Source organism: Poecile atricapillus, chromosome 14, assembly GCF_030490865.1.
Source record: "Poecile atricapillus isolate bPoeAtr1 chromosome 14, bPoeAtr1.hap1, whole genome shotgun sequence".
NCBI lineage: Eukaryota > Metazoa > Chordata > Aves > Passeriformes > Paridae > Poecile > Poecile atricapillus.
In genome coordinates, this window is record NC_081262.1 from 2,511,695 (window position 1) to 2,538,295 (window position 26,601).

At 52.7% G+C, this 26,601-nt stretch overlaps 1 protein-coding gene across 4 annotated transcripts in view; it reads right to left on the reverse strand.

Moving 5' to 3' along the window:
• Positions 1-26,601, reverse strand: part of RAB11FIP3 (RAB11 family interacting protein 3) — a 73,004-nt gene that overhangs the window by 16,496 nt on the left and 29,907 nt on the right. For 2 of the 4 annotated variants that reach the window (XM_058849633.1, XM_058849632.1), the window contains exons 3-5: positions 20,991-21,082; positions 9,142-9,329; positions 4,118-4,291 (exon numbers count right to left, since the gene is read on the reverse strand). In XM_058849633.1, coding sequence (XP_058705616.1) covers positions 4,118-4,291; positions 9,142-9,329; positions 20,991-21,082 — 454 coding nt within the window. Of the gene's footprint in view, positions 1-4,117; positions 4,292-9,141; positions 9,330-13,917; positions 14,252-14,643; positions 14,795-20,990; positions 21,083-26,601 lie in introns of those variants that run through there. The other 2 variants (XM_058849636.1, XM_058849634.1) reach the window with 2 other exon arrangements.

Consider the following 26,601-nt stretch of genomic DNA (forward strand, 5'->3'; position numbering starts at 1 on the left):
CAAGGTAAGGGAATTTTTGGTGGGAGGTAAGAAATTTGAATTAAAAAGTCAGGGCAGGCTGGGTTGCCTCCCACCATGATTTTCGAAGCCAAATTAAAGCCAATATGGGGTTGTATATAATAACATATAGATAATTTCTAATTTAGAATAGTTTATAACAATATATAGCTAATTGATAATTTGTAATTGCCCAATAGAATTTATATAGTTGATAATTAACAACACTTCCATCACCCTCCTCCCAGAGACTCCCAGCAGCTGAGCTTGGCCCACATTTCCAAACCCCTGAGCCAATCTCAATCCCCAAGAGCCCAGGGCAGGTGAGGTAAGTGCTTCCCACAAACCTACTGCAAAGTTTATTTTCCAGCAGGATATTCCAGGCAATTTGTCTCAGGAGGCTCCTGGTTTGCCTCAGTAAGTGCAGAATGAACTTGCACTCTGCAGGACTGGGTGCTGTGAGCCAGGGCTGAATCTAAGGGAGGTTTAGGCTGGATTTTAGGAAAAGGTTCTTCCCCCAGAGGTGCTGGCACAGCCCAGGCTCCCCAGGGAATGGGCACAGCCCTGAGGCTGCCAGAGCTCCAGGAGTGTTTGGACAACACTCCCAGAGATGCACAGGGTGGGATTGTTGGGGGTCTGTGCAGGGCCAGGAGTTGGACTGGATGATCCCTGTGGGTCTATTCCCACTCAGGATTTTGTGGGATTCTATGATCCTTCAGTCAGTGTCCCACTTTCCATTGGGATGTTTTAAAAGTAGAGCAGCTGTGCTGCTGCAGACCCACCTTAGTAATGCAGAGAGTCAGATTTTCACTGCAAAAAGCTTTTAAGCCAAGATGAAATGGATGGGTGCAGTTTAACCCCTCTCTCCTCCAAAGCAAATCCCACAGGAGCCAAGCAGCAGTGCTGTGCTCCTGCAGGGAATGGGGAAGGCGAATTTGGGAAGGGGAATGGGGCTCTGTGGGACTTGCACAGCTTGGGAAGCTGGGAGACACTTCTTCATGATTTGGGCAGGACACAGGGGATTCTGAACAGCAAATGGTTTGTGTTAATTTGGGGCCAGACTCCACAAATCCCTCCTGTAAGAAAATGCACTTCTGGAAGCCACGGATGTGAATCAAAGAAAGGTTAAATAGTGAAAAACCCAAGCAGTTCAATAGAAGAGACAGGTAAAGGTGTGAGCAAACACAAGCAAGATAAACCCAGCAGGCACCTGGAAGGGGCAGTGAATCCCAGGACACAGAACCCAGCAACTCCTGGCCCAGGGTGAGCGCAGGGCTGGGACATCCCGAGGGTCCCCTGGCTCAGCCCCCAGCCCAGGGTCAGGCCTGGAGTCTCTGCTGTCTGTACAGTATTTCCCAGCCCCTCAGACAGGCTGGACACCAGCAAATTCCAAATTCTCATCTCTTCCCATTCCTGGGAAAAAAAGTTCAATTGAAAACCATTCCCTCTACCCCTCTGGCCCCGGGATAACCTTTTCCCAGCAGCAGACAGGTCGGTGGCTCAGGGTTTGTGCAGGGAAGAGGTGACAGCAGCTCTGTGGCACCTGGGGGAAGGTGCACTCTCTTCTGGGTGCTCTTGGGTGCATTCCCTTCCCAGGTGGTGCAGCCTGGCCCAGGTGGGAACCCAAATTTAACCAGCATTAATCAAAACAAGAAGAGAAGTGTGGAGGAGAAGCCCCAGGACAGCCTGGCAGCTCCTGGGGTGTGTACAGATCCTCCTGGCCTCCGGCTGCCCTGGCTCCCTGCCTGTGGAGTGGGTGAGAGCTCAGCCCTGGGGTGCCCCCACCCACTCCAGGAACCTGATGGGTCCCTTCCAGCTCAGCAGATTCTGTGGTTCTACAATACAGAGTTTTCCTGTGCATCCCTCCATCTCCTGGAGCAGCGTTTGTCTTCCACAGGTCCTCGGTGCTGCCTGGTGGCCGGGATGGGCACAAGGAACTTTTCCCTTTATTTCCCACCAGGAGCTGCAAAGAGGCTTTTCCTACCAGATGGGTATCCAAGGGCAGACTCAAGAGGAGGGATGACCAGCAAACACACAAGGACTGGGCCAGGAAGCACCACATCCCACAGTGTTCCCTGAAGGCTCCTGGGGTTTGTGTTCATCTTCTGGAGTCGTGGCAGGAGAATTTCTAGAAATTATTCCCATTTAGGGACTCCTGCAGCATGGAAAGGGTCTGTGGTGATGTGGCCCTTTACAAGCGATGCTGCTCTTTGTATTCAAAATGCAGCCAAAAAACCCATCCAACCTGAACCAGGGCCTGTGGTCCCTTCAGGTGTCTTTAAACACACTGGGGCTGCTCAGGCATGGAATGATTCGGGTGGGAAGGACATTAAAGCTCATCCCATTCCACCCCCTGCCATGGACCTTCCTCTATCCCAGGTTGCTCCAAGCCCCATCCAGCCTGGCCTTGGACACTTCCAGGGATCCAGGGGCAGCCACAGCTTCTCTGGGCACCCTGTGCCAGGGCCTGCCCACCCTCCCAGGGAACAATTCCTTCCCAATATCCCATCCATCCCTGCCCTCTGGCAGTGGAAGCCATTCCCTGTGTCCTGTTCCTTCCTACCCAAAGTCAGAAGAACTGCACAGACTCAGGGAATGTTTAGGGAAGAACTTCAGACACACAGCAATAATCCAAGGGGAGGCTAGACCTGAGAGGCATGAGGAAATCCTCCAGCTCCAACAGCCCCACATTCCTGACTCCAGAGGTTTTGCAGGGTTTATCTCCAGCCTGCCTCCCCAGCAAGCCCCAGCAGAGAGTCTCCAGCACAAACCACCACAACCTGTGTGGCCACGTGCCCAGCGAGCCCCTCCCAACACGGGGAAGATGGGATAAGATGTGGATCAGATCCAGAGACAGAGCAGAGCAGAGATGGTGCCCTGGCAGAGCAAGACTGGAGCACTGGGAGCGTGGGCAAAAAGTGATTAAATGATTGAAAAGCTCCTTTAGCTGGGTATTTTCTTGCCAGGAGCCTTCTGGATGTGGCTGGCAGCTCATCCTTGAGGACAAACGAACACCAAGGCTGGGTTTTAATCAGAGAGCTCTTCCTGTGCCACAGCACCAGCACAGCCCTGCACGGAGCAGGCCAAGGACAAGCATGGATCAGAGGCTGTGCCCTTCCCACCACAGTGCTGGAGCACTGCTTTCCTAAAGAAAAAGGTTGGGAATTCTCTACAGCAACTCTCCTATTTGTGATTGAGACCTCCAACATTGCTGCTGCACCAGGCAAAAAGAAATGAGCCCTGACCTGCTCTTCCCTGCCAGCCCTGTGCAACCAGAATTGTCCAAACTCCGTGAAGGCGTTTGGGAAGCTGGGAGAAATCGGGAAGACAGGAAAAAAACAGAAGTTTTGAGAACTTTACACAGCTGCAAAAAGGCAGAAATGTGTGATTCCAAAGAGGAAGAAGTATATTTTTGTCTTTGACATGGGTGTGTGGCTGGCAGGGATCACTCCTGCCCTGTGTTTCCAATGGAGGAACACATCCCTGGTGCTACCTGTCATCCCAGACATTTTATGAGCTGCAGCACTGGATGATATTCCAGCTTTCACTTCTTTTCTTTAGAAAGGGAAAGTATTGGTGGGGTTTGTACCACCATACCAGCTCCTCAGCCCACCCTGCTCAGGCTGGAAAATGGACTTTTTCCTGGTTTCAGACCCTAAAGCAAGGAGGAAATGCTACAGCCTGCTTCCTGCTCTACCTAGCCCTAGAGAAGGAATGCTGCTGCAGCTCCTGCAAATCCAACCAAACATTGCATCAAAGCCCAAAATAATGAAAGAGGAAAAAAAAAAAAAAAAGAGTCATCCTGCAGGATCAGGAGTAAAGCTGCAGGTGGTTTTCTCTCCTGGAAGGTTCTGTGAGGAGCCACATCCCTAACAGGAGTGGGAATGTGACACTGGAAATGCAGACAGCTCTTCCACCTCCTGCTGGGTGTCAGCAGGACAGGCATTGACCAGGGAAAGGAAACACTTAGGACAGGAATTCCTCTCCCACTTCCAAGTCGATTATCCCATTGTACCCAGAGTTTGCCAGGCCCCCCTGGCTGGCAAATCCCATCCCACAGAGCAGAGTGAAGGCACCGAGCGACTGCCCCTGCTGAAGCAGCACCAGGGCCGGGCATTACCTGGGAGACAGGAAGGAGGAGCTGCCAAAGCTGCTTTCCCCATTACACAGAGGGTCTGGGAACAGATCGGCCTCGTTCCCTTCCCCGTAATCCTCGAAATGCTCCTCCCCGCTGATGACGGTGACGATGGAGTGGCTGAGCTCGGAGCCCAGGGCCAGCTCGTGGGGATGGGATCTGTGGGAACAGACAGGGACATGTTAGAAGGGAGGTGCCACAGCAGCTTTCCATTCCATCCAGGACATCCTCTTCCCAGCAGGATTGGGTTTGTGAGGACAGGACTCGGTAAGGGAGTGGTGGATTCTGTGAGAAGCTGCTGGAAGCTTCCCCCCGTCCAACACACAGCCCATCCCTGGTAGCTCCATGATGGACCCGCTGCTGGCTGAGGTTGGGCCCACCAGGAATGGTGGTGGCACCTCTGGGATAGCAAATTTGAGAAGGAAAACACAAAAAAGTGATGGGGCAGCTGAACTGAGCAGAGAAGAGTGGGTGAGAACACTGGAGAGGAACAGCTCTGCAGGACAGGGCAGGACAGGGGCAAGAGCTGCTCCAGGCACCAGAGCTGGGGTGACCCTGAGATTCCTGGGATGACCCTGAGATTCCTGGGATGACCCTGAGATTCTGTGGGGAAGCCCATGGGGAGGCAGCTGTGTCCCAGTAGCCCATGGAGGGCAGGGAGGGGCAGAGATGCACCTGCAGCCCCTGGAGGAGCCCAGGCCTGGAGCAGGGGGTGCCTGAGAGGGGCTGGGAGCCCACGGGCAGCTGTGCTGGGACAGGGTCCTGGCAGGGAACTGCGGATCCATGGAGAGAGGAGCCCACACTGGAGCAGGGTCCTGGATGGATTTGTGACCCTGTGGAGACCCAGGCTGTGCCTGAAGGACTGAGCCCATGCAGGAGTGACACACGGGGCAGCAGCTCCAGGGGATGGGCTCAGGTCAGAGAGGTCCATGGAGAGCTCCCTCCTGTGCAAGGGACCCCACACTGGGGCAGGGGAGTGCCCTGACTCCTCCCTGAGCAGTGGCTGGAACAATGTGTGATGAACTGACCATAAACCCCACTCCCATCTCCCTGTGCCACTGTGGGGAGGGAGGGGGAACTGGGGAAGAGGGATGATGGGGAGTGAAGGTGTTTTTAAGTTCTGATTTTACTTCTCATTATCCTGCTCTGATTTTGTCAGTAATAAATTCAATTAATATGCCCAGTTTGAGTCTGTTTTGCCCATGGTGGTATTTGATGAGTGATTTCTCCCTGTCCTATCTCAACTCATGAACCCTTTGTTGTATTTTTTTTTCCTGTCCATCTCTGGAGGGCAGGGATGGAGCAGCTTTGGTGGGTTCCTGGTGCCCAGCCAGGGTCATCCCACCCCACCAAGTGAGTGATGTGTCCCATTTTGGCAGAGCAGGACAGGACAGAAACAGCCCAGGCACCACTGGGAAGTTTATGGTGATTTTTTTCCCTCAATAAACCAACTTTTTCCATTGGCAGCTGCAACAGAGGATTTGGGGGCACTCAGGACTTGCAGGACAGTGCCTGGGGTTGGTGACAAACCCTTGCTGGACTAAAAGCACAGCAGAGAATGAGCTGGGCATGTCCCAGGCACATCCTGAATGCTGAGTTCCACAGCAGCCTGTGCCAGGCTTGTTCCTGCCTAATCCTCTCAAGGGCCTGGGCTTGAACCCCATAAGCCCAGGGGGATTGGTGTTGGGGAGGGGTGGGCTCAGGATGCTGGCACAGAACCCCAGCAAGACAAAGGAGCCCTTTCCCTGCTCCTGCTGGGAAAAGGCTGTGTGTGACAATCCTGGAGTGGGGAATGCTGCTCCATGTGTTTTTAACACCAGATCCAGAAGGCTGCAGCGTGTTTAGCCTCGATGCAAATCCTGAACACACCCAGCACAGTTCCTGGGATGTCCCTCGCTCCTGAGGGGACACAGCTCAGCACAGAGTCATTGTCCCTGGAAAAGTCTTTCCATTGCATGGAGCCTCACAATCCTGGAATGGTTGGGGCTGGAAGGACCTCAAAGCTCATCTCATTCCACCCCTGCCATGGCAGGGACACCTTCCACCATCCCAGGCTGCTCCAAGCCCCATCCAGCCTGGCCTTGGACACTTGCAGGGATCCAGGGGCAGCCACAGCTTCTCTGGGCACCCTGTGCCAGGGCCTCAGCACCAAGCCAAGCCCCCTTTCCTGCCCAGGACTATGGAAGTTTTCAAATTAAAGCATCCAAATTAAGCTGCAGAAAAGGCAGGAGGGATTTGCAACAACTGGGCTGTGAAAGTGGCCAGGGGGCTGTGAGCCACAGGTCTGTGTTTTTGGGGGGTTTAACAACACTCTGCTCTCCAAAATTCTACACTAAAGTCATAATAATATTGCATTGTTACAGAAATTGGTATTGGCTATGACCTTATCTCCATGCACTTGCTAGGAGAGGGAAATGGGATATGAGCAGATTGCTGGACTAAACCATAAAAAAAAATAAAAGATTACAGATAAGCCATTTATGACAAAAACCTGCTCCATCTGAAGGATTTGCCCTTATCCTGCTAATAAAAACATGTCAACCCTCCAGATCTCTATTTATCCACAAATAAATCCAGCCCAGCTTGTGGGCATCTGCACATCCTCCTCGTGCCCTTGAGAAGCACCAACATTCCACAGTGGGATCCACCAGAACCCATCCATCCCTGTGGTGAGTCAGACCCTCACCAAAAGCAGCGGAAATCTCTCCAGGAATAGAAGCCAGGGGGTGGAATTGTTAATTGAGAAGCAAAACCCAAGCCCAGAACTCTAAATCTGGGGCTGTGGTTTGATAAGCACTGTTCAGAAGCAGATCTGATCAGGCACCTGGAAAACCTCAACCTGCATGCTTTGGGCAGTAAATTTTATTTCCTGTTCCCATCCTGAGGCTCAGGCAGTTTCAGGATCCAAAGTCCAATTAATCATTACTACACACAGCCTAAACAATCTTTAAGCTCAAATCATTTCAGGTATGTGGAGCTCTGAGAGCTCCTGAAGTGATGCTGAGGCTCTGATTCAGCCCAGCAGCTGCACTGGGGGACTGTAACTCCCTGGCTGTCCCTGGGCACTAGAGGTGTCCTCCTGTGTGGGGTCTGATGGTACCAAAACCAGCCCTCAGCACTCCCAGAGGTTCCCATTTCAAACCTTTCAAATCTATAAATCAAATTAAGGTTTTTGCTCCCTGGAATTTGCACACATGTAACAATCTGGGAATAGGGCCCACTGTGCTTTGACAGAGCACCCAAAGGACATCTGACCTTCCCAAGCCCACACCTAGGGGAGCAGGGAATCCCACAATGGTTTGGGTTGGAAGGACTTTAAAGCCCATCCAATGCCAGCCCCTGCCATGGGCAGGGACACCTTCCACTATCCCAGACTGCTCCAAACCCCATCCAGCCTGGCCTTGGACACTTCCAGGGATCCAGGGGCAGCCACAGCTTCTCTGGGCACCCTGTGCCAGGGCCTGCCCACCCTCCCAGGGAACAATTCCTTCCCAATATCCCATCCATCCCTGCCCTCTGGCAGTGGAAGCCATTCCCTGTGTCCTGTCCCTCCATCCCTTGTCCCAAGTCCCTCTGGAGCTCTCCTGGAGACCCTTTAGGCCCTGGAAGGGGCTCTGAGGTGTCCCTGGAGCCTTCTCCTCTCCAGGTGAGCACCCCCAGCTCTCCCAGCCTGGCTCCAGAGGGGCTCCAGCCCTTGGGACATCTCCGTGCCCTCCTCTGGACTCTTTCACTCCTGTCCTGCTGACCCCACACTTGGCACACATCAGGAATGAGCAGATCTGGCAAACCCCGTTTCCCCAGGCAGAGTTCTGTACCTACAGGCAGGCGAATCCGAAGCAGGCTGCTTTCCCCAGCGGCCGGGAGCGCAGGCAGGCTGCCATGACCCCTGCAGGGACCCTGTGCTGGTGACAGGAGCTCACAGCTGATTATCTCCCAATTTAACTGTCACCACCACGAGAGCTGAGCTGTGTAATCCCATTTCTGCTCTTATCCACAGCACCCTTTCAGCCCCGGGGCCCAGAGCTGCGAGCCGCCTCTCTGACATCCCCAGATGGGATTTTGGCATGAGAGGGAATCCTGGTGCTCCCAAAAAGAGCTGTAAGCACTCCCTGGAGCACCAACTCTGGGCCTTGTGTTTTGGGATGGAACTCACCCTGTGTGTTACAGATTATTCCAGAGCTTCTGGTGCACACTGATGCTCTTGGGGCACTAACTTGGCACTGGCACGGATTTTCCAGGGAAGCTGCAGCTGCCCCAGTCCTGGACGTGTCCAGGACGGGGCTTGGAGCAATGTGGTCTAATGGAAGGTGTCTCTGCCCATGGCAGAGGGAGGAATGAGATGAGCTTTAAGGTCCTTCTTAACCCACACCATTCTGTGATTCTGATCCTAAAGGAGTTTTTCCCTGCCCTCCTGCCTGCCAGCATCCCAGTTTCACCCCAAACCCCACTTTTCCTCCAAAAATGGGGTGGGCCTAGGAGCAGTTTTGCCAGCAGCGGTTCAGACCTGGGGAAGGAGATCTTGGCTCACATTTCTGTGCTCCAGGCAGAGGTTTCAAACCAGTTATTACAGGAGGTGGTTGCACATCAAAGGGCACACGCATGTTTTTAGGGAAAACAAAAATAGAACAAGTTCCCCTCCTGACTGGAAAATTATATGTTGTGTTTCTGGCTTAAGTGATAGATTAAAAACTGCAAGTCTTTCAGGTGTTTGGATCACCTGAGAAGTAATTTTAGAGGTTAAAGATGCTAATGAGGGTACAGAAGATCTCCCAAGGCAAGCAACGATTAACTCAAAGAGATTGCCAGGCCAGGCTCCAAACCAGCCTACACAAACCAGCCTAATTATTCTCGTTATTCCTCCAGAAGAGCTATTTTGGTCTTGCTCTCGTAACAAACACAAAAACCAAACCAAGTTCCAGCAAGACCAACTCGATGTGAAACCCTCAGGCCGTGTCTCCCCCAAACCACCCCGTGTGAGGGGGGTTTCTCTCCTGGCTGCTCCCACTCACCCATGCTCCGGCTCCTCGATGGGATCCGTGAATTCTGAGTGCACGGTGGAGTCGATGGCGCTGTCGGTCTCCACCTCGTCGTGCATCTCGTGCTGGACCAGGGTGCTGGTGTCCTCATCCGTGAAGGTCTCGCACTCGCTGTAGGTGCTCTCCGAGCCCATGTAGGCACTGTCAGTCACCTCATTTGCCTGGTTGAAAACAAAACCATAAGAAGAGAAAGAATGAGATCCTACAGCTGCGTGGATTCGTGGCAAAGCGGGACAGAACATGGATGAGGCAGGGAATTTTGGCTGAGTTGCATTTCTGAGTGCAGGAATCCTACCAGGCCCAGGTGCTGCTCTGTGGGCACCATGGGGTGCACCTCAGCCTCTGCAGGGCTCGGGAAGCAGATCACAAAAATAGGGACTAAATAAGAGTTGGAGGGAGGCTTTGTTGTGAGCCAGGATGGATTTGGCCAGGGCAGGAGGGATTACCCACTGCTGACTCAGCAGTTCCCATCACTGCTGCTTTCTCCAATCCCATTCCAAGAGGACAAGAATCTGAATTCCCTGCAAAAAACACCATTCAAAACTCTCAATTAGCCCTTGGAGCACCTTTTTTTGTTTGCCCAGTCTGGTAAAACCTTCCATCCCTCAACAGCAAATAAAATGCTTCTAAATCTTCATTACAGCTTCTGATTTGCAGGGACTCAAATCTCCACACTTCAGCTGGAGCAGCATCTCAAATCCATCAGTGAGCAGGCTCTGGGAAAGCAGCAGGGTTTGGGTTTTAACAGGGTTTTAACAGACTGTGATATAAGCAAGGAGAAGTGTGTTTTCCTCTCATTTCTGCACGCCAGGCAGGTGTTCAGCTTTAGTTCTGCCTGTTTGCTCCTACACCAGGCAGGGACAATCCCTTCTGATCCTGATGTCTGGAGAACCATGGGAGCAGCAGTAGAAACCCCCAAAAGCCAAAGCTCTTGTTACCCCTCAAGTGCCAGCCCCTTTCCTAAGATTTGGGGATTTCCACAGCACACCTTGGAGCAAATCAAGGAATTTTGGGATCTGCCAGTGCTGGTGCTGAGCTCCAGCTGATCCCCTGTCACCAGAGGGGTTGGGCAGAGGGGTGAGAGCCCTCCTGCCAGGTGAGGAGCTCATGGAAAGCCATCTGATCCTCCTGAAGTTCACCTGGTGGAATCCCACGTGCTCAGCTGCCCCTCCAGCAAAACAGCAGCAGTTTGAATGCAAGGCACGACTGAAGGAAATCCTTTTCCTCTGCCAGGGTGCACAGAACAGCTTCCAGGTTTTTTTCCAAGGATTTTGGAGAAAATTATGTTTCTCAGAGCACTGTATTCATAAAATCATGGAGTGGTTTGGGTTGGAAAGGACTTTAAAGCCCATCTCATTCCACTCCCTGCCTATTCCACTGTCACAGGTTGCTCCAAGCCCCATCCAGCCTGGCCTTGTGCACTTCCAGGGGCAAAAATGGCTGGAAAACCTCAAAGGGATGGAGGAGAAAGAGCTGCTAACAGCAATTCCCGCTCCACATGGACACTGGGAGCAGCCAAGTGACTCAGCCCAGCCCTGCTTTGCTCTCCCAGCCCCTGTGCCCACCACACTCAGCAGGATGGAGACAGCCAGGAGTTCCTCTTGGAAACCTGGCTCACCTTCCACCCAACTTGTGGACACCAGCACCTCCAGGACACCACCCTGAAGCTAAACACGAAATAAAGCTGGACAGAGCTGGAGTCTAAAGTTCCAGAAAACTCCACCAGGGCAGAGCCTGTGCCAGTGTTGCAGAGAGAAAAAAAAAGCCTCTAAAGCCCCCACCCACTTAAAAAAGCATAAATCCACCAAAACCACTTACACACCTAAAGCTGGGACTTGTTTAAGTGCTTTACTGGATTTATGCTGCACTTTCTAGAAACACCATTAATGCTCCAGCAGGAGGGACAAGGGGAAGCAGAGCCTTGACCTGCCTTGGCTTGGTCACAGACAGAGAGAGCCCAAGAGGTGACAGCAGCCACCCCCAGCTGCACATTCCCCTCCCTTCTGCCTGTTTGAAAAGGATTTCATGCCAAACTGGAAAGAATTTTGCTTGCACACTACAAAATAAAGGCTGCTTTATAAATAGCAATTCCCCCCTCTACCACTTCTCATTGGAAAAAACTTAAATTTAAGCATATGTTGAAGTATTATAATGAGCAAATTGAAGTATTATAATAAGACAGAGTAAAGACAAGTATTGAAAGAAGCCAAAAAACCTCCAAAGACTCCAGTTCACAAGTAATTTGATAAAAAACCCTGCTGTGGTTACCGCTGACCCTCTCAACATGAAGCAAACCAGGAGCAGAACAGTGCCCTTAGTCATATGCTGGAACAAGAGGACCTTTAAGGTCCCTTCCAACCCAAACCATTCCATGATTCTGTGATTTCTCTATCAAATCATTCCAAAACACCTTACTGATGGGAAATACATGCATGGACAGGCTGGATTTGGGAGCAACCTTTTTGGAGTAGGAGAACCCACCAGCACAGCACAACACAACAACCATTGTCCTTCAGCCACACCAAAGATGTGCATTGATTTATTGTCTAAAAATGGTATTTTTCCTTTGTGATACCAGCTTAGATGAGGTTTCAAAAGCAGGAGAACCCTATTAAAATTAAACCTGTGTGGACAATGAGTTAAAAAGCAGCTGAAACTGAAAACAAAGTCCTTCTCCTGAGCACGAGCGTGGAGAACTTTGCTGCACATTTCACCACAGAATCAGTAACTAAACCTCAAGAAGAGATGCCAAGAGGAGAAAGGCAAACCAAGGGGGTTCAGGTATTGCCAAATGCCTGACAGAGCCAAATCTCTGTCCCTGGGCAAGTGTGTGGGTACAGAGACTTCTTATTTATGGCCTCATGAGCAGCTGGTTTGTGCACTGACCCTTCAAACCCCCCTGCCACAGCCCTCCTTCAGCCACCTTTACCTTCCTCTGAGCAGAAAGTAAATGTTTTTTCCAGCTTAAAAAAAAGCCAAATACACTTAAAAACATCCATGGGCTCAGGACAGCCAGGGTGGGCTACAACCACCCCAGGGGACTCGCCAGGAACATCCGTGCCACATTCAGAGCAGGGTTGGTATCACCAATATCAGAGCATTTTAAGTTTTTATTGAATAAAACACACCCTGAGGTGCTTCAGGCAAACCTCAGACATTAAAACTGGGACTCAGGCACACGCAGAGTTCTGAGCTGGAACAGGATCAGGGTTTGATGGAGGCTCCCAGTCCCAAATCCAGCTGCTCCAGCAGGTATTTCCCCAGAGCCACACCTGGTGACAGGACATGGACCACCTGGAGGCATCTCTGCCTGCTCAGGAAACTGCAGGTGAGCACTCCTGCTTCTAAAAGGAAATAAATGGTGAAATCAGCACTGGCATGATGCAACGTGCCCTGATGAGACAGGTGAGGTGGTGAGGTGCCTTTAGGAGCCTTCTCCAGCAGCAGCTCATCAATCCCAGGCATCTGATGACATGTGGGAGTAAAGATTACTTAATCAGATGTTGTAAAGTGCTATAAAACCACATGGATTTTTAAAAAGCTGCTGCAGTGTGAGGAGAAGGATTCTTGGGAATCACCTGCAATGTCCAGGCAGGGACAGCAGCTTCAGCACAAACTCTGCCAAGGCGTTGCCTTGGAAAGGAGGGCAAAGTCTGGCTCCCAGGGAGGTTCCTTCCAGGCAGGGCTGTCCCTGGAACTGTCCTGGCATCTCAGAGCTCTGCTGTCCTTGGACACAAACACTCGGAAGGTTGGGAAGGGAGGTGAGTGACAAGAAAAAGGAAAAACAACTCTGTTTTCCCAGCAGTGTGAGCCTGTTTCTGAATAATCCAGCCCTGACTGCGCACAGGATGGAGAGGAGATGGATCAGCTACAAAAATCTGCCTCCAAGGACACCCTGAGGTCCAGACAGCGGTGACAGTGCCAGGTTGGGAGCCAGGGAGAAGGGACATGGTTGTGTTTATAGTGCCACAATTATCCAGCTGACCCCAAAGCCCTGGAACACCTTGGGGCAGCTCAGCCTCCAGAAAGTCACTTTGGGGATTGCCACCTCTGATTCCCAATATTGCCCTCTTCCCACATATCCAGGCAATGCCAGCTTTTCAGGGAAGCCAGGGAGCCTGTGCTCAGCCCTGGGTGAAGGCAAATTTCACAGCTCAGCCCCTGGAGTTTGGGTTGTTACACTCCATCACCCCCCTAAAGGCTGCTGCACCTGTTGGGGCAAACTGACAACACCCACTCAGCCCAAAAAACAACCCCCAAACCAACTCACAAAACTCCACACCTGGCACACCATCCCCAGCACCCCAAAAAACAGCAGGCACCGTCTGTGCTGGTCCAATTCCCCCAGGGAGGGGCAGGCAGAGAGGAATGTGAAGTTACACCACAGCCCATGGAATCACAGAATGGTTTGGGTTAGAACGGACATTAAAGTTCTACCCAGTGCCACCAGGACACCTTCCACCATCCCAGGCTGCTCCAAACCCCGTCCAGCCTGGCCTTGGACACTTCCAGGGATCCAGGGGCAGCCACAGCTTCTCTGGGCACCCTGTGCCAGGGCCTGCCCACCCTCCCAGGGAACAATTCCTCCCCAATATCCCATCTAAATCGCTCCTCTTGTAATCTAAACCATTTCCACGTAAAAAACCAGGTGAATCTGCCCATGTAAAAAGTCAGCTGCATTCCCAACCTGGCCCTTCCCGGCACCTCTGAAAACCCAACCCCTCCTCATTTTCTGTCGCAAAAACCCACCTGTGGAGACATCGCCTCCTCTCCAGAGCCAGAGCCGGCTCCAGGAGCTGCTTCTGTGAGGCAGGAGGGAAGCAAGGTCCAGGGGAGGCTTAAGGGGAGAGCTGCAGAGTCCCAACAGAGCGCCTTTTGTTCCCGAGCTGCCGATAAGGAGCAGGAGCTCCAGCGCTTCCCCAGCGTGTGACCGCGGCCTCCTCCAGCTCCCCTCAATTCCAAAATAAAAGCATGGCTCGGGAGCCTCGCTCCAGGTGCTCACACTTCCCAGGAATCCATCCCCCAAATAAAAAGGTTCAATCCAAAAGCGACCTGTCCAGGTTTATCTCGACCTTCCTGGTGTTTCTGGTGAATAATTAAACGTTAAATGACAAATTCCTTCCTTATAGCCACAACAGAGAGATGAATAAAGCTTGGATTGCTCACCAGGGGCAGGTCAGAAGCGCTTTTGGTGACTCAGAGGTTGATCTCTGGCAGGCAGTGACAATATTGACCCCAAAGAAGGTTTACAAACACCCCAGTGCCACCCTGCAAACAGGAGCCCAGAGAGCTGATCCATGGGCTCTGCCCTTCCCCACGGCAGCCCTCGGCATACGGAGGCCTCGGCACAGCTCACACCCACAAGTTTTGAGGGTTTTGTCTGATTTTCTATTTCTTCACCGCAGAAACCTCGCCTATTTCAAGCTCCCTCAGCCTTGCCTACCCAGCACAAACACGCGGATTTCCTTCCATTACCTTCCCAAAGCACGTTTTCCCCTTTTCTCTGCGTTATCCTTGCTGTCCTCTGGGCCACCTCGTTCCTGAGGTGCAGAGCTCTGAGCAGCACCCCCTGCTCTGTCCTGTACCTTGATAAGCAGTTGACCTCCTGAGCCGAGTCCAGCCCAGATTCCTGCTCGGAGCACGGCAGGAAGGAGTTATGCTTTAACCCCAGCTCTGCCTGGATCTGCTCCTCCACAGAGCAGGTCACAGCCCTTTAGCTCCTCTGCTTGTGCCTCAGGACCTCAGAGAACATCTGGAACTCCCATGAGAGCCTAAAATCAGGCACTAAAACTAATTAGGAAACCCCAATTCCAGCCTTTTTTACTTCTCAAACTCTTACTGAGACACCCCTGCTCCCACTGCTGCCCCCCCTCACTCCTGGTCCTTCCTGGCGTCCCACAGCCCGGTTCCCACGTTCCCAGCCTCACACAATCTACTTGTGGTTCAAGATAAGGCTCCAAGGACTTCGTTTTCCAAACTCCTTCCAGCCTATTTCCTACAGGGCAAACACTTCAACTTGGATCTTTTCTGACCAGCAGAGAAATTTCTCACCCTGCATTGGGTCCTGCCTTCAGGGACCCCTGTCTGATTTACACTCCCATCCTTCCCTCTACACAGTTCGAAGTCTACACAATAAATTAATTTCCTTGCTTTAAGATATTAAATTATCACCATGGACTGATCTGGGAGAGCTGGAGCCCCTCTGCTGTGGAGCCAGGCTGGGAGAGCTGGGGGTGCTCACCTGGAGAGGAGAAGGCTCCAGGGACACCTCAGAGCCCCTTCCAGGGCCTAAAGGGGTTCCAGGAGAGCTGCAGAGGGACTTGGGACAAGGGATGGAGGGACAGGACACAGGGAATGGCTTCCACTGTCAGAGGGCAGGGATAGATGGGATATTGGGAAGGAATTGTTCCCTGGGAGGGTGGGCAGGCCCTGGCACAGGGTGCCCAGAGAAGCTGTGGCTGCCCCTGGATCCCTGGAAGTGTCCAAGGCCAGGCTGGACGGGGCTTGGAGCAGCCTGGGATAGTGGAAGATGTCCCTGCCCATGGCAGGGGTGGAACAAAATGAGTTTTAAGGTTCCTTCCAACTCAAACTATTGTGGGATTCTGTGAATACATAGAATGCCACACAGGATAATACATATCACACACAGGATAATGTGGGGCTGTTCACTTGCTGTCCAGAGGGCTCATGGCCCTTCTTCTCTTGGTGCAGGGGGGCAGGAAGGCTTTGGTGACAATGGGGACACTGTCCATGTGCTTCCCCAAGGACAGGTGAACAGACACTGAACTGCATCTGTCACATTCCACAGCCTGCACTTCCAGCCACCTGCAAGATTTCAAGTCCACCAATTCCAGCAGCCATCCCCTGGGGAGGGCCTTGTGACCATTTCATTCATGGTGCTTTTGGGTCAGCCCTGTGACCAGAGGCCCACTGAGGCCATTCCAGAAGGTGGCAAGAGCACTGGTACAGAAAACCTGAGCTCTCACATCCCCATTCTAACCACCAGACCTTCACACCTGGGTTAGGACAGCCAGGGAACAGCTGAACCCGGCTCTGTCTGGATGCTTTGAGCCCCTTGGACAGCTCAGAGGAGGTTACAAAGCTCAAGCCCATCTTTTCAGCCTGGCTGGCCTCTGCCAGACATGCACACTGTGGTAACAGTGGTGTGGAGAGGCAGAGGAGGGAAAAAGCCTCACCTAAAATGCCACAGACTGCAAAGCAGGGCCCTCCCAAACGCTCTGTGCTCACCAGCTCTGCCTTCGGGAAGGAAAGTGTCTTCCCAGGAATTCTGTACTAGGAAAGGACCTCAGAAGGTCCACAGGACTACTCAGAGGGGACACAAGGAGCCTGCAGCAGCTTCCTACAACCACCCCAGGTGGGCTCCCTGCAAAACACAAGGCACGAGGAATGACAGCAGAGCTGAGCTCCGGTCCCCACGTGCTCCCACAACGGCTTCTGTGACACAACCCACAGCTGGGGTCCTGCAAGTCCCCTTTGCAGAAGCTCTGAGCAGCTGGAGAAACCCAGCAATATGGATTTCAATGGCCTGGCTCTGATTTTTGCCCTCAAAGTAGCCTTAAATTCAATTGCTCAGCATGGAAAGAAATCCTGGTTTTAACAAACTTAAAGTTTCAGAGAGCTGATGTGTCGGCCCTAAAGCTGCTGCTCACTGTTGCACAGAATGTCATGGAATATTCTGAGCTGGAGTTCCCAGCTGCACCTGTAGGCAGCCTGGCTGGGAGAGTCAGGAGTAGCTCATATTCCCAAAATACACAAAACTTGGGACCTTCCCAACTCCCACTTTCCTCCCCAGATCCACTCTTCCCCTGCTAGACAAATAGCCAGAGGGGATGTGCCTGGCCTGGTGAAGGCTTCCAGGGAAAGCCAAATTCCCCTCTTGTGGCTGTGCTGAATTTGTTTTCCTGGCTGCTTCTGAGAGGAGCCACAGCAGCTGCCCAGCAGATGGCAACAGCCCTGCACAAGGCGCTGCATCTGCAGGATTTACGGCTGCCCCGTCCTGCAGAGCTCAACCAGCGCCTTCCTCTGACCTTGCTGGCCCAAAACACGAGTTCCCAGAGCTAAAAATCCCTGTTTGGGGTATTTATGGTGCTCTCAGGCAGCCTTTACAGAGCACTGGCTCCACCTCTCCTCAGCCCACCTGAAGTTATACATCTCCATGCCCATCCCAGCCTAATCCCAGCATTTTCATGCCTCGTTTTCCAGTTTCAAGGGTCATCCTTCCCACTCTGCATTGTCCAAGGGGGCTCACCTGCCCCAGGAGCAGAGCAGAGAGGCAGAGCCCTCACCCTAGGGCAAGGATCACGTGGTGCTGGGCTGAGCTTGGGGGTCTTTTCCAGCTTTAATGATTCCATGATCCCAAGGAAGCTAACTCCAAATTCCCCTCCATGTCCCCCAGAGCATTCCAAACAAGTCCTGTGCCTCAGCACTGAGTCACGAGCTCCACAGGAGCTCACAAGGGAGGCAAGGAGAACTCCCACCTTCCAGGCAGTCAGCAGCCAAGCTGTGCCAGCCCAGCCTGAGGGAAAACAGGGCTCAGGTGTCCAGATGGAAAAGCTCCAAGCTCCCTTCAACGTGACTTTGACAAGGCAGGAAGGCTGTCATTAGTTTTTGGTGGTTTCTCCCCCAGCAACCACCACATTTCCACCTTGGGCAGGAGGAACACACTGGGAGGGGATCCCAGCCAGGTGATGCTCTCCCTGCTCCCAGCTGGGTGCACAGGGATGAGGTTCCTCTGGAATGTGTGACAGAAGAGCTGGAGGGATTGGGATGAGCCCCCTGCAAGCCCAGGTGGAGGCACGAGAAGCCACATGGCTGCAGGAGCTGCTGTCTCAGTGGAGCCATGGGAGCAGAAATCCTCTTTGGAAGCATCTGAACAGACAGCCCTGTCTGCTGGACACTCCTGGAATGGTGCAACAGGAGCCAGGAGATCCATGGCACATCCAGAGCCACACCAGTGGCTGAACTGGGGCAGTATCCAACATCACAAATTCCTGAGTTCCCACTTTGTCCCCTTCAGAAGTCTTTTCCTGGAGGAAGCAGGTGTTGGTGGTTCTCTCTGGAGAGCAAATACTGGGTGCAAGTCCCCAGCTGTGGGCTCTCAGGGTTTTCCATGGATGCTGAACTCTCCTGATGACAGTCACCAGAAGAGGACATGAGTCATCAAGCAGAGCAACCTTATTAAGGAGGAGAAGACATTTTCCTGGAGACTGCTTAAAGCATTTGTTTACACTTGTTTGAACAAACACTGAGGAAAAGAGCTCCCTGTCAGACCCCAGCACCTGGAGGAGCTGAGCACTCCAGTCACTGGGATTTTGGGCTGTTTAAGAGGGACCAGTGCTCCACTCCAATAACCACAACTGCCCCCAGCATTTCTGCAAATACAGCAACTCCTTCAGCTCTGGTGTGACAGGGGAGGAGAAATCCCAGCTGTGCCACTTCACCCCACGGCCCTGCCACAGCCAGAGGGGCTCACCCAGTGCCTGAGGTGTCCCAGTTGTATTTTGGGGTGTGTTTAGCTGTGTGTCCCATGCCTGACATGGGGATATCCCAGAGCCCCAGCTGCTGCTTGCTCCTCAGTACTCTGAGGAAAGGTGATGTATTCACTTTGAAAGGTGATTTCCCTCCACTCATCTCTTCTGGAGAATCGAAGCAAGATGGAATACAGACACTGGGAATGGCTGTTTATTCTCTGCTGTGCTGATATCCTGCTGCACCTAAGCAAGAAGGGTCTGCTGCAGCCCTCTCCAGCTCTTTTCCCGTGAGGAACATGCCTTTGCTGCTCCCAGCAGGATGCTTTGAACCACGGCTTCTCCCTCCCTGGGCCAGCTCCAGCTTTCCAAATGTGGGATAAAAAGCACGTTGGGAGCTCGTGGCTCAGCCAGAAGAGAACAAAAACCCCCTCACCCCAAGACTCCAGTTTATTTTTACACTCCCAAGGCTGAGTGGTATTTCTTGAGCATGTTCTCATTTGCTGAACCTCTACGAAATCCTGGCAGGCTGGAAATTATTTCGAATCATGTATCCAAGACAACAAGGCTAATTCTTCCCTGGCATGTTAAACGTAGAGCTGTCCTTTAGAGGACTGCACTGAATTCAGTAAAAAAATCCACTTAGATCTCTTGGAAAAGGAGATTTCAGGACTCATCACCTTTTTTCCTTTGGGTCACCTTGTATTTTCAAGGAAGGGCTGGCCCAGCAGCAGAAGTATTTCATCCCACTGGGGCACACACCTGCCTTGTTGGTATTGCTGCCCAGAATAGCTCCCAGTGCTGACAGAGCTCATCTATGTTAAATTAGCCCTTGGAAAACATCCCCGCTCGGAATCTCAGGCAAGATGGTCCCTTGACACAGGCCTGAGGAGCAAAAAGTGAAAGCCTTTGCCTGTCACAGCCTCCACACTGCTCAGTCCAGCGTTAAAATGCACATTTGCGACCCTGCACCACATAAAAAACATGGAAATCCATCTCCCTGCCTGCCCTCGTGTCCTACTTCTCCCCAGCTGCTCCTGAGGCTTGTAACTACCTTTCAAAAAGGAAAAATAAGCCAATATTCAACCGTGTCTGCAGAAGCTCTGCCTGCCCTATCCCTGGAAGTGTCCAAGGCCAGGTTGGATGGGGCTTGGAGTGATGTGGGGCAGTGGAAGGTGTCACTGCCTGTGGCAGGGAGTGGCATGGGATGAGCCTTAAGGTCCCTTCAACCCAAATCATTCCATGATTTTAGGACCAGCTGCCCAGGCTATCATTAACCTTTTATCAAGAAATCACAAGGCCAAAAAGATGAACTACAGATGATACCAAGCAAATATACACACAGATATAAATAAATATATTTGCATGCAAATACAAAGCAGGTCAGGAGTCTCATTGCCAGCAACAAGTAGTGTGATAAAAATCACACAGAATAATAAATATCCTGAGTGGGAAGGGGTCCACAAGGATCAGAGCCCAACTCTTGGTCCTGCACAGGACAACCCTGAAAACATTCAGGCTACCAAGACACAGGTGTCACACCCCTAAAGGGGGAAGTTTGGAAAAGAAAAAGCAGAGGGAAATAATTCAATCCCCACATGGGACAGGGACCAGCCATCCCTTTGCTCCCAAGGCACCTGCAGCACCTCCTGCTCCAGGCTGGAGGGTACAGAGCAGGAATGGGTGAAACCTTCCAAGCCAAGCCCAAAACCCTCGGATACAGACAAGAGGTCTCTCCTTTCCATCTGGGAACAGCAGGATCACTGCTGCAATGTGCTCCTGTGGTAAGGAATGCAGGAGGGAAACAAGGCATGGAGGCTTTAACTAGAGGAAAACGACCCAAATCAGAGAAACAGCCTTCATCAAGCCCAAGAATAGAGAGAAAATGTAGATTTTTGTCCTCTGCTCTGCCTTTTGCTGGTCAAACAGCAGCAAATGTCACCATCGCACTGCTCTGCTGTGCCTCTCAGGTAGGCTCCTGGCTGGTACATCTCCACACCAAGCTCAGATATTCCAGGCTCAGAAACTCCAGCAGGAAGACAAAGCCAAGAGCAGCAGGTCCCCTTCCCATGTCACGAGTGTTTCACCACAGAAAGGGGCTCCCTTTCCTCCCAGGGCACCGTGCTCTGCTCTTTCAGTTTTAACAACACCAATTTTAACTTCAACAACACCAAATGCAGGGTGCAGGTTCTCTGGGCCCGTCACCCAGAGACTGAATTTGTCTGTACACATTAAGCATCCCTGAGCCCTGTCACAGCAAACTCCCCTCTCCACACGGAGATCCCACTCCACGTGCAGCCAACATTTATGGGAATGAACAGAGCTCATACTTGCCTCAAACGTGACGAAATCATCAAACTCATCGGGACAGGCCGGGGCTTCCTCCTCGGGGGTATATCCCATATCATACAGCTGGCTGTCAGGGTCTGCAGGGGGAAACAAACACAGTTGGAATCACCGAGAGGGAAATCTGCACCCTCAGGCCAAGGCTGGGTTTGGGAGATGTGACAGGAATTTCTGTGTGCACGAACCGGCGCCTCCAGCCCTCAGGAAGGGGCTCTGCTCCCGGACATCCCACCCACAGCAGGGCTGGAAGGCGATGCCTGTGGCTTCTCCCTGCCACAAATCCCACAAGGATCGCTGCTCCAGTGGGGCCGGCTCCCAGATTCATCCCTACCCCTCCACGCCCTCCATTCCTTTTCCCTGCTTCTTCCCTATCTCCGTTCCCCGCATCCTCTTATTCTTCTCCCAGAAGGCTTTAATCCCGCTGTGGGCAGGGAATGCATGGGATGTGTGTGTGACAGCCAAGTGCCATGGGAACGGCGGGGAAGGCAGGCTGCGGCTCTCGGCGCCTGCTCCTCCCGTGGCCGCAGGAGCATCCGCGCAGGCCGCCCGAAAAACGGGAGCTTTGCGGCGAGAGAGCTTTAAAATCAATTCCTGCTCCCGTCCCAAAGCCCCGTCTGCAGCATCGCTGCCGGCCCTTCCAGCGAGGAGGGGAGCCAGAATTCCCCCGTGCAACAGCTAATGGCCGATCCGGCACACGGCCTAGATCGCAGGCTGGAAGCACCGAATCAGGAGCAGTGCTGCAGTCCCAAAATAAACAGCAGCCTCGAGCCCACACGCCTCAGAGCCGCCATCGCTGCGGCACCGGGCCCGCCTGCTGCCGAGGAACCGGCCGGGAGGAGGAGGAGGAGGAGGAGGCACCTGGCCATGCCTGCAGGGAACACACAAGGATTTGGGGATGGACAGGGGTCACCTTTCCGTGCCCTTCTCATCCCAGCCCCTCAAAGGGACACATCAGGCACTGCTGCAGCGCCCCGATGGGACAGTGCCAGCCTCACCCACAGGCACAGCACGGCTCCTGCTCTGGGCCCCTCTCCGGGTAACAAGAAAGGCCATTTTTCATTAAGGAATCACACTGTGGTCATTTCACACATCTGGTAAAAGGTCCAGGGATTAGGGGTTGGTCAAGGCACGGGGGGTGGCTCAGCCTGGAGAGGAGAAGGCTCCAGAGAGACCTCAGAGACCCTTCCAGTGCCCAAAGGGACTCTGAGAGAGCTGGAGAGGGACCTGGGACAAGGGATGGAGGGACAGGACACAGGGAATGGCTTCCAGTGCCAGAGGGCAGGGATGGATGGGATATTGGGAAGGAATTGTTCCCTGGGAGGGTGGGCAGGCCCTGGCCCAGGGTGCCCAGAGAAGCTGTGGCTGTCCCTGGATCCCTGGAAGTGTCCAAGGCCAGGCTGGACAGGGCTTGGAGCAGCCTGGGATGGTGGAAGGTGTCCCTGCCTGTAGAACAAGATGAACTTTATGGTCTCTTCCCACCCAAAGCATTCTGAGAATCTCTGATCAGGCACAGGATAAACCAAGGACTCCAGGCCTGCAGCAACACCTCCCACCTAAACACCAACCCCAGGGCCTCCCAGCTGACCACTGAATGCAGACACAGGTGGGCACCCAGGAGATACTGGAACCAGCAGGAGAGATACTGGAGTCACCAGGGGATACTGGAGTCACCAATCTGAGGGGTTCCCTGGGCTTGGAGAAGTTGAACATGTGGCACCAAGGAATGTTCCCTTCTCTCACCTGGGCCTGGGGCTCTGGGGGGTCGGGCTGTGAATCCACTGATGACCTTGGAGGTCTTTTCCAACCTTAGTGATTCTATAATCTGAAGATGGCATTGTCACTCTCCTCAAATGTCCCTCTGTCCCCACCTGCACAGCTCCACCCATGAGCCTGGGTCTACAATCAGGAGTTTTCCCATTAATTATCCCTGGTGCTATTTTGGGATTTGAGCCTCCTGGCTCCCCTGGGAGGGGATGGGGACAGTGACCTGCTCACCTCAGTGGGTGCCACAGAGAAGCCTTTGCCCCACGTTTGGGGGCAAAACCAAAACTAAACAGTGCTTCTGGAAGGCAACTTGTGTCACACCAGCCAGAAGGCACAGGCAGCCACCTCTCCTGTCAACCAGCACACACAGGCAGTGCTCAGCTCCAGGCCATCTCCTGTGATCCTGCTGGCACCCCACAGCAGCCCCTGGAACCACATCCCAAAGGCACAGGCTGCTCCCTTCTCCTTATTCCCACATCATTTCTCCTCCTCCCCCTCCAAGCAGACACACAAACACTTCCTACTCTTCTACAGACACAGATAAAGATATTTATTATCCTCATTTCTTCCAGAGGGGCTTAAAAAGGGAGGATTTGCAGGCAAGTGAAGGCTTTCCTTTGGAATCAGGGGTATAAAGTGTGGGCAGAGCACAGGCACAGGCAGCTCCTGCTATCCATCACCTGCCTCCTGCCCAAACCAGGGGCTCTGGAGCCTTCCCAGCCCTGCAGGGAATGAACATGAGGATGAACGGGATCCTTGTTGCTCCATCTGTGCACAGAGAGCCCAGCCCAAAGAGGGGGGTCTCTGTGTGTGTAGGATGGGTTTATTTGCACAGCAAATTCTAGAATAAAAATACAGGGAAGGCCATCTGAGAGGTCACCTGCACCCGTCACCATGCCCAGGAGCCAGAATTCCACGTTTCCACCTCCCCACATGTCACAGAGAGCAAAGACAAACAAGCACCACAAACAAAGGTTGACTTTTCTGCTGGATTTATTCCCTCCCCCTCCAAAAAAAGCCATATGGTGCTTTGTGTATAGGGAAGTTGCCATGGAGAGCCTGCCTGCAAGCCTGCCAGCACAATAGCCTGCATCAAACTTGTGAATTCCTGGCCAAAAGAGCCAAAAAACCCTGGGAGCCAAAAAATCGGAGACCTTCGGTGTGGAGTGGCACTGCCCATGTGGAGAGAGGTGCAGATGGAGCCACGTGGTGACAGCTGGAGGGGTTTGCTCTCCCCATAGCAGGAACAGAGCCAGGGATGGCTGTGGGCCACCAGCACAGCCCCAGTCCACAGCTCAGGCTGAGCTCAGACCCTCACATTCCCTCTGCTCTCCCCCCTGGACATCAAAGTCAAGTCCCAGCTGAGCCCTGCTCTGCTCCTCTCCCTCACACCACAAAGCAGCCTTTCCTTGCTTACACCCATCCCTGATTTCTCTTTCCTTCCTCACTGAGAGCTGTTGTGGTCACAACACTTGGAGCCACCTCTGCCCTGCCCAAACCCAAGCTTCTGCCCAGGGCTGGGGCTGCCTTTTGCCCTCCAAGTGTCCATGGCTGACTTCTCCAGCTCTATCCATCACTCCCACTGCCAGTCCAGTCACATCCATAAACATCCAAAAACCTTAAAGGTAAAAATCAGGCTCTGAGAGACCTTCCAGGCAGCTTTACTGCTAAAACCATCACAGAATCATGGAATCATCCAGGTTGGAAAAGCTCTGTAAGGTCATCGAGTCCAACTGTTCCCCCAGCACTGCCATGGCCACCACTAAACCATGTCCCCAAGTACCACATCCACAGGACTTTTAAATCCCTCCAGGGATGGTGACCCCACCACTGCCCTGGGCAGCTGTGCCAGTGCCTGACCACCCTTTCCATGAAGAAATATTCCCAATATCCAACCTAAACCTCTCCTGGCACAACTTGAGGCTGTTTCCTCTTGTCCTGTCACTGGAAGCCACCATTTAAAAGCCGTGTGGATGTGGCACCTGGGGACATGGGGCAGTGGTGGCCTTGGCAGTGCTGGGGGAATGGTTGGACTCAGTGATCTCAGAGGGCTTTCCCAACCTAAATAATTCCATGGGCTCTCCATGGGGGTGATGAGACCTCTTCCCATGTCTTGTGGAGCTTCAGAGCTCTCAGGTGTGCCAGAGTCACCTGGGCTCTCCCAGGAACCCTCAGGAACAGCAGTTCTGGGATAAAGCTCCTGAAATAGATTCTAAAAACTGCTTCCAGAAGGCAGGATTGCAGTGAAAAGGCACCTTGAGTGAAGGGCTGTGGGTACAGCAGTGACACACGGGTCACACAGAGCCAGTTTCATCGGCTTCATATAGGAGTGACCTAGAAAGAAAGCCTTTCAGGAGCATTTAAGTCACCTGCCAACACACTGAACATACTGCTGCAAGCCACAGAGCCTCCAACTCCGAGTGATTCCAACAGGATGGATTACGTGAGCTCACAAACCTGCATTGTTCAGTGTGGGAATAAGGCTTGGAACCTGCCTGAATGGCACAGAATGAAACAGATCCCAGAAATGAGCAGGATGAAATTCTGCTTGGCTTAAGGAAGAAAGTGATATAAACCCAGCTCCCTTACTGGGAATGCTGCTGGAAAACAAGAGACACAGCCAAGTATTTAAAAGTTGCAGGAATTTAGGAGGATCCTGCATGGGGGAGGCCACTATCCAGTATTCCCAGAGGCAGTTCAGGGTCTCTTGCTCAAGCACCCATGTGGTGTGATCCCTATGGGATAAAGCCAGCACCAATCCCACCTTTTCCTTCCCCAAAGTGGCCCAGGAGTACATTTATAATCTGATGCTCCCATGAAAGAGCAGCTTTCTGCTCTCTGCTTTCCTTGTAACTCAGCTTCCTCCAGAGACGGGCCAACGGAGCAGGAGCACTTACTGAAAACTATCATTTCCCAACCCAAAATGCCACAGGGGACGGAGCAAGTGGCAGCCCAGGCTCTCAGAGAGGCAGTGGCAGAATTAAGGTTGCTTACACAACCCTGGCTAATGCTCCTCAGCAGTCCCTCATTTCCTGAGCATCACTGCTCATCGCCCATTCCTTTTGATCCCCTTCCTCCAGCACAGGCCCTGCAGCCTCCTTCAGATGCACCATGGAAAGCCATCAGGAAAGGAATTCACTTCATCCAAGCCCTCTGGAAGCACAAATCCAGCTGCCTTCCCTTCATCTCAGAGGCCTGGTGAGCATCGCTGCCTCTGCCCTGGAGACAGACCTGGAGGCCACCACTGACACCTGGAATTTGTGCTGAGTTTAAAACATGGGATCTCATTTTTAATCCCCAGTGATCTGAGTTGTCTTTTCAGTGTGTGCCAGTCACCAAGACCAGCTCAGACTCCTGCAGGCTTGTGCCAGCCAGGAACAAAGGCTCACTGCTGGAGGTGTGGAAAATGAGGTGCTGGCTGTGGCCACCAGAAAGTGGCTTAGAGTCACCTTCTGATGGAGAGACTGAGCCTCCAAAATAGCACTTGCTGCTGCTGAGGAGACCTCCTGATGTCCCCCAGCTCCTTCACTCCTTCTGCTTCCAAGTCTCTACACTTCTGGAAACTGAGCTGGATTTTTCACGTGAGGATCACAGAATCATTAAGGCTGGGAAAGCTCCAAGATCATCAAGTCCAACCATTAACCCAACACTGCAGAGCTCACCCCTGAACTCCCTGCTCTGTGAAGAGACTGAGGCAGGACCTCTTGAAGGAGCTGATGGAATTGAGAACCAGCAGAACATCCCAAGTCAGCTTCCAGGAGCACATCAGTGCTGACACAACCTTGGGGACACCCAGTGGCCACTCTCCTGCCAAGGGTTTGAGAATCCTGAAGTA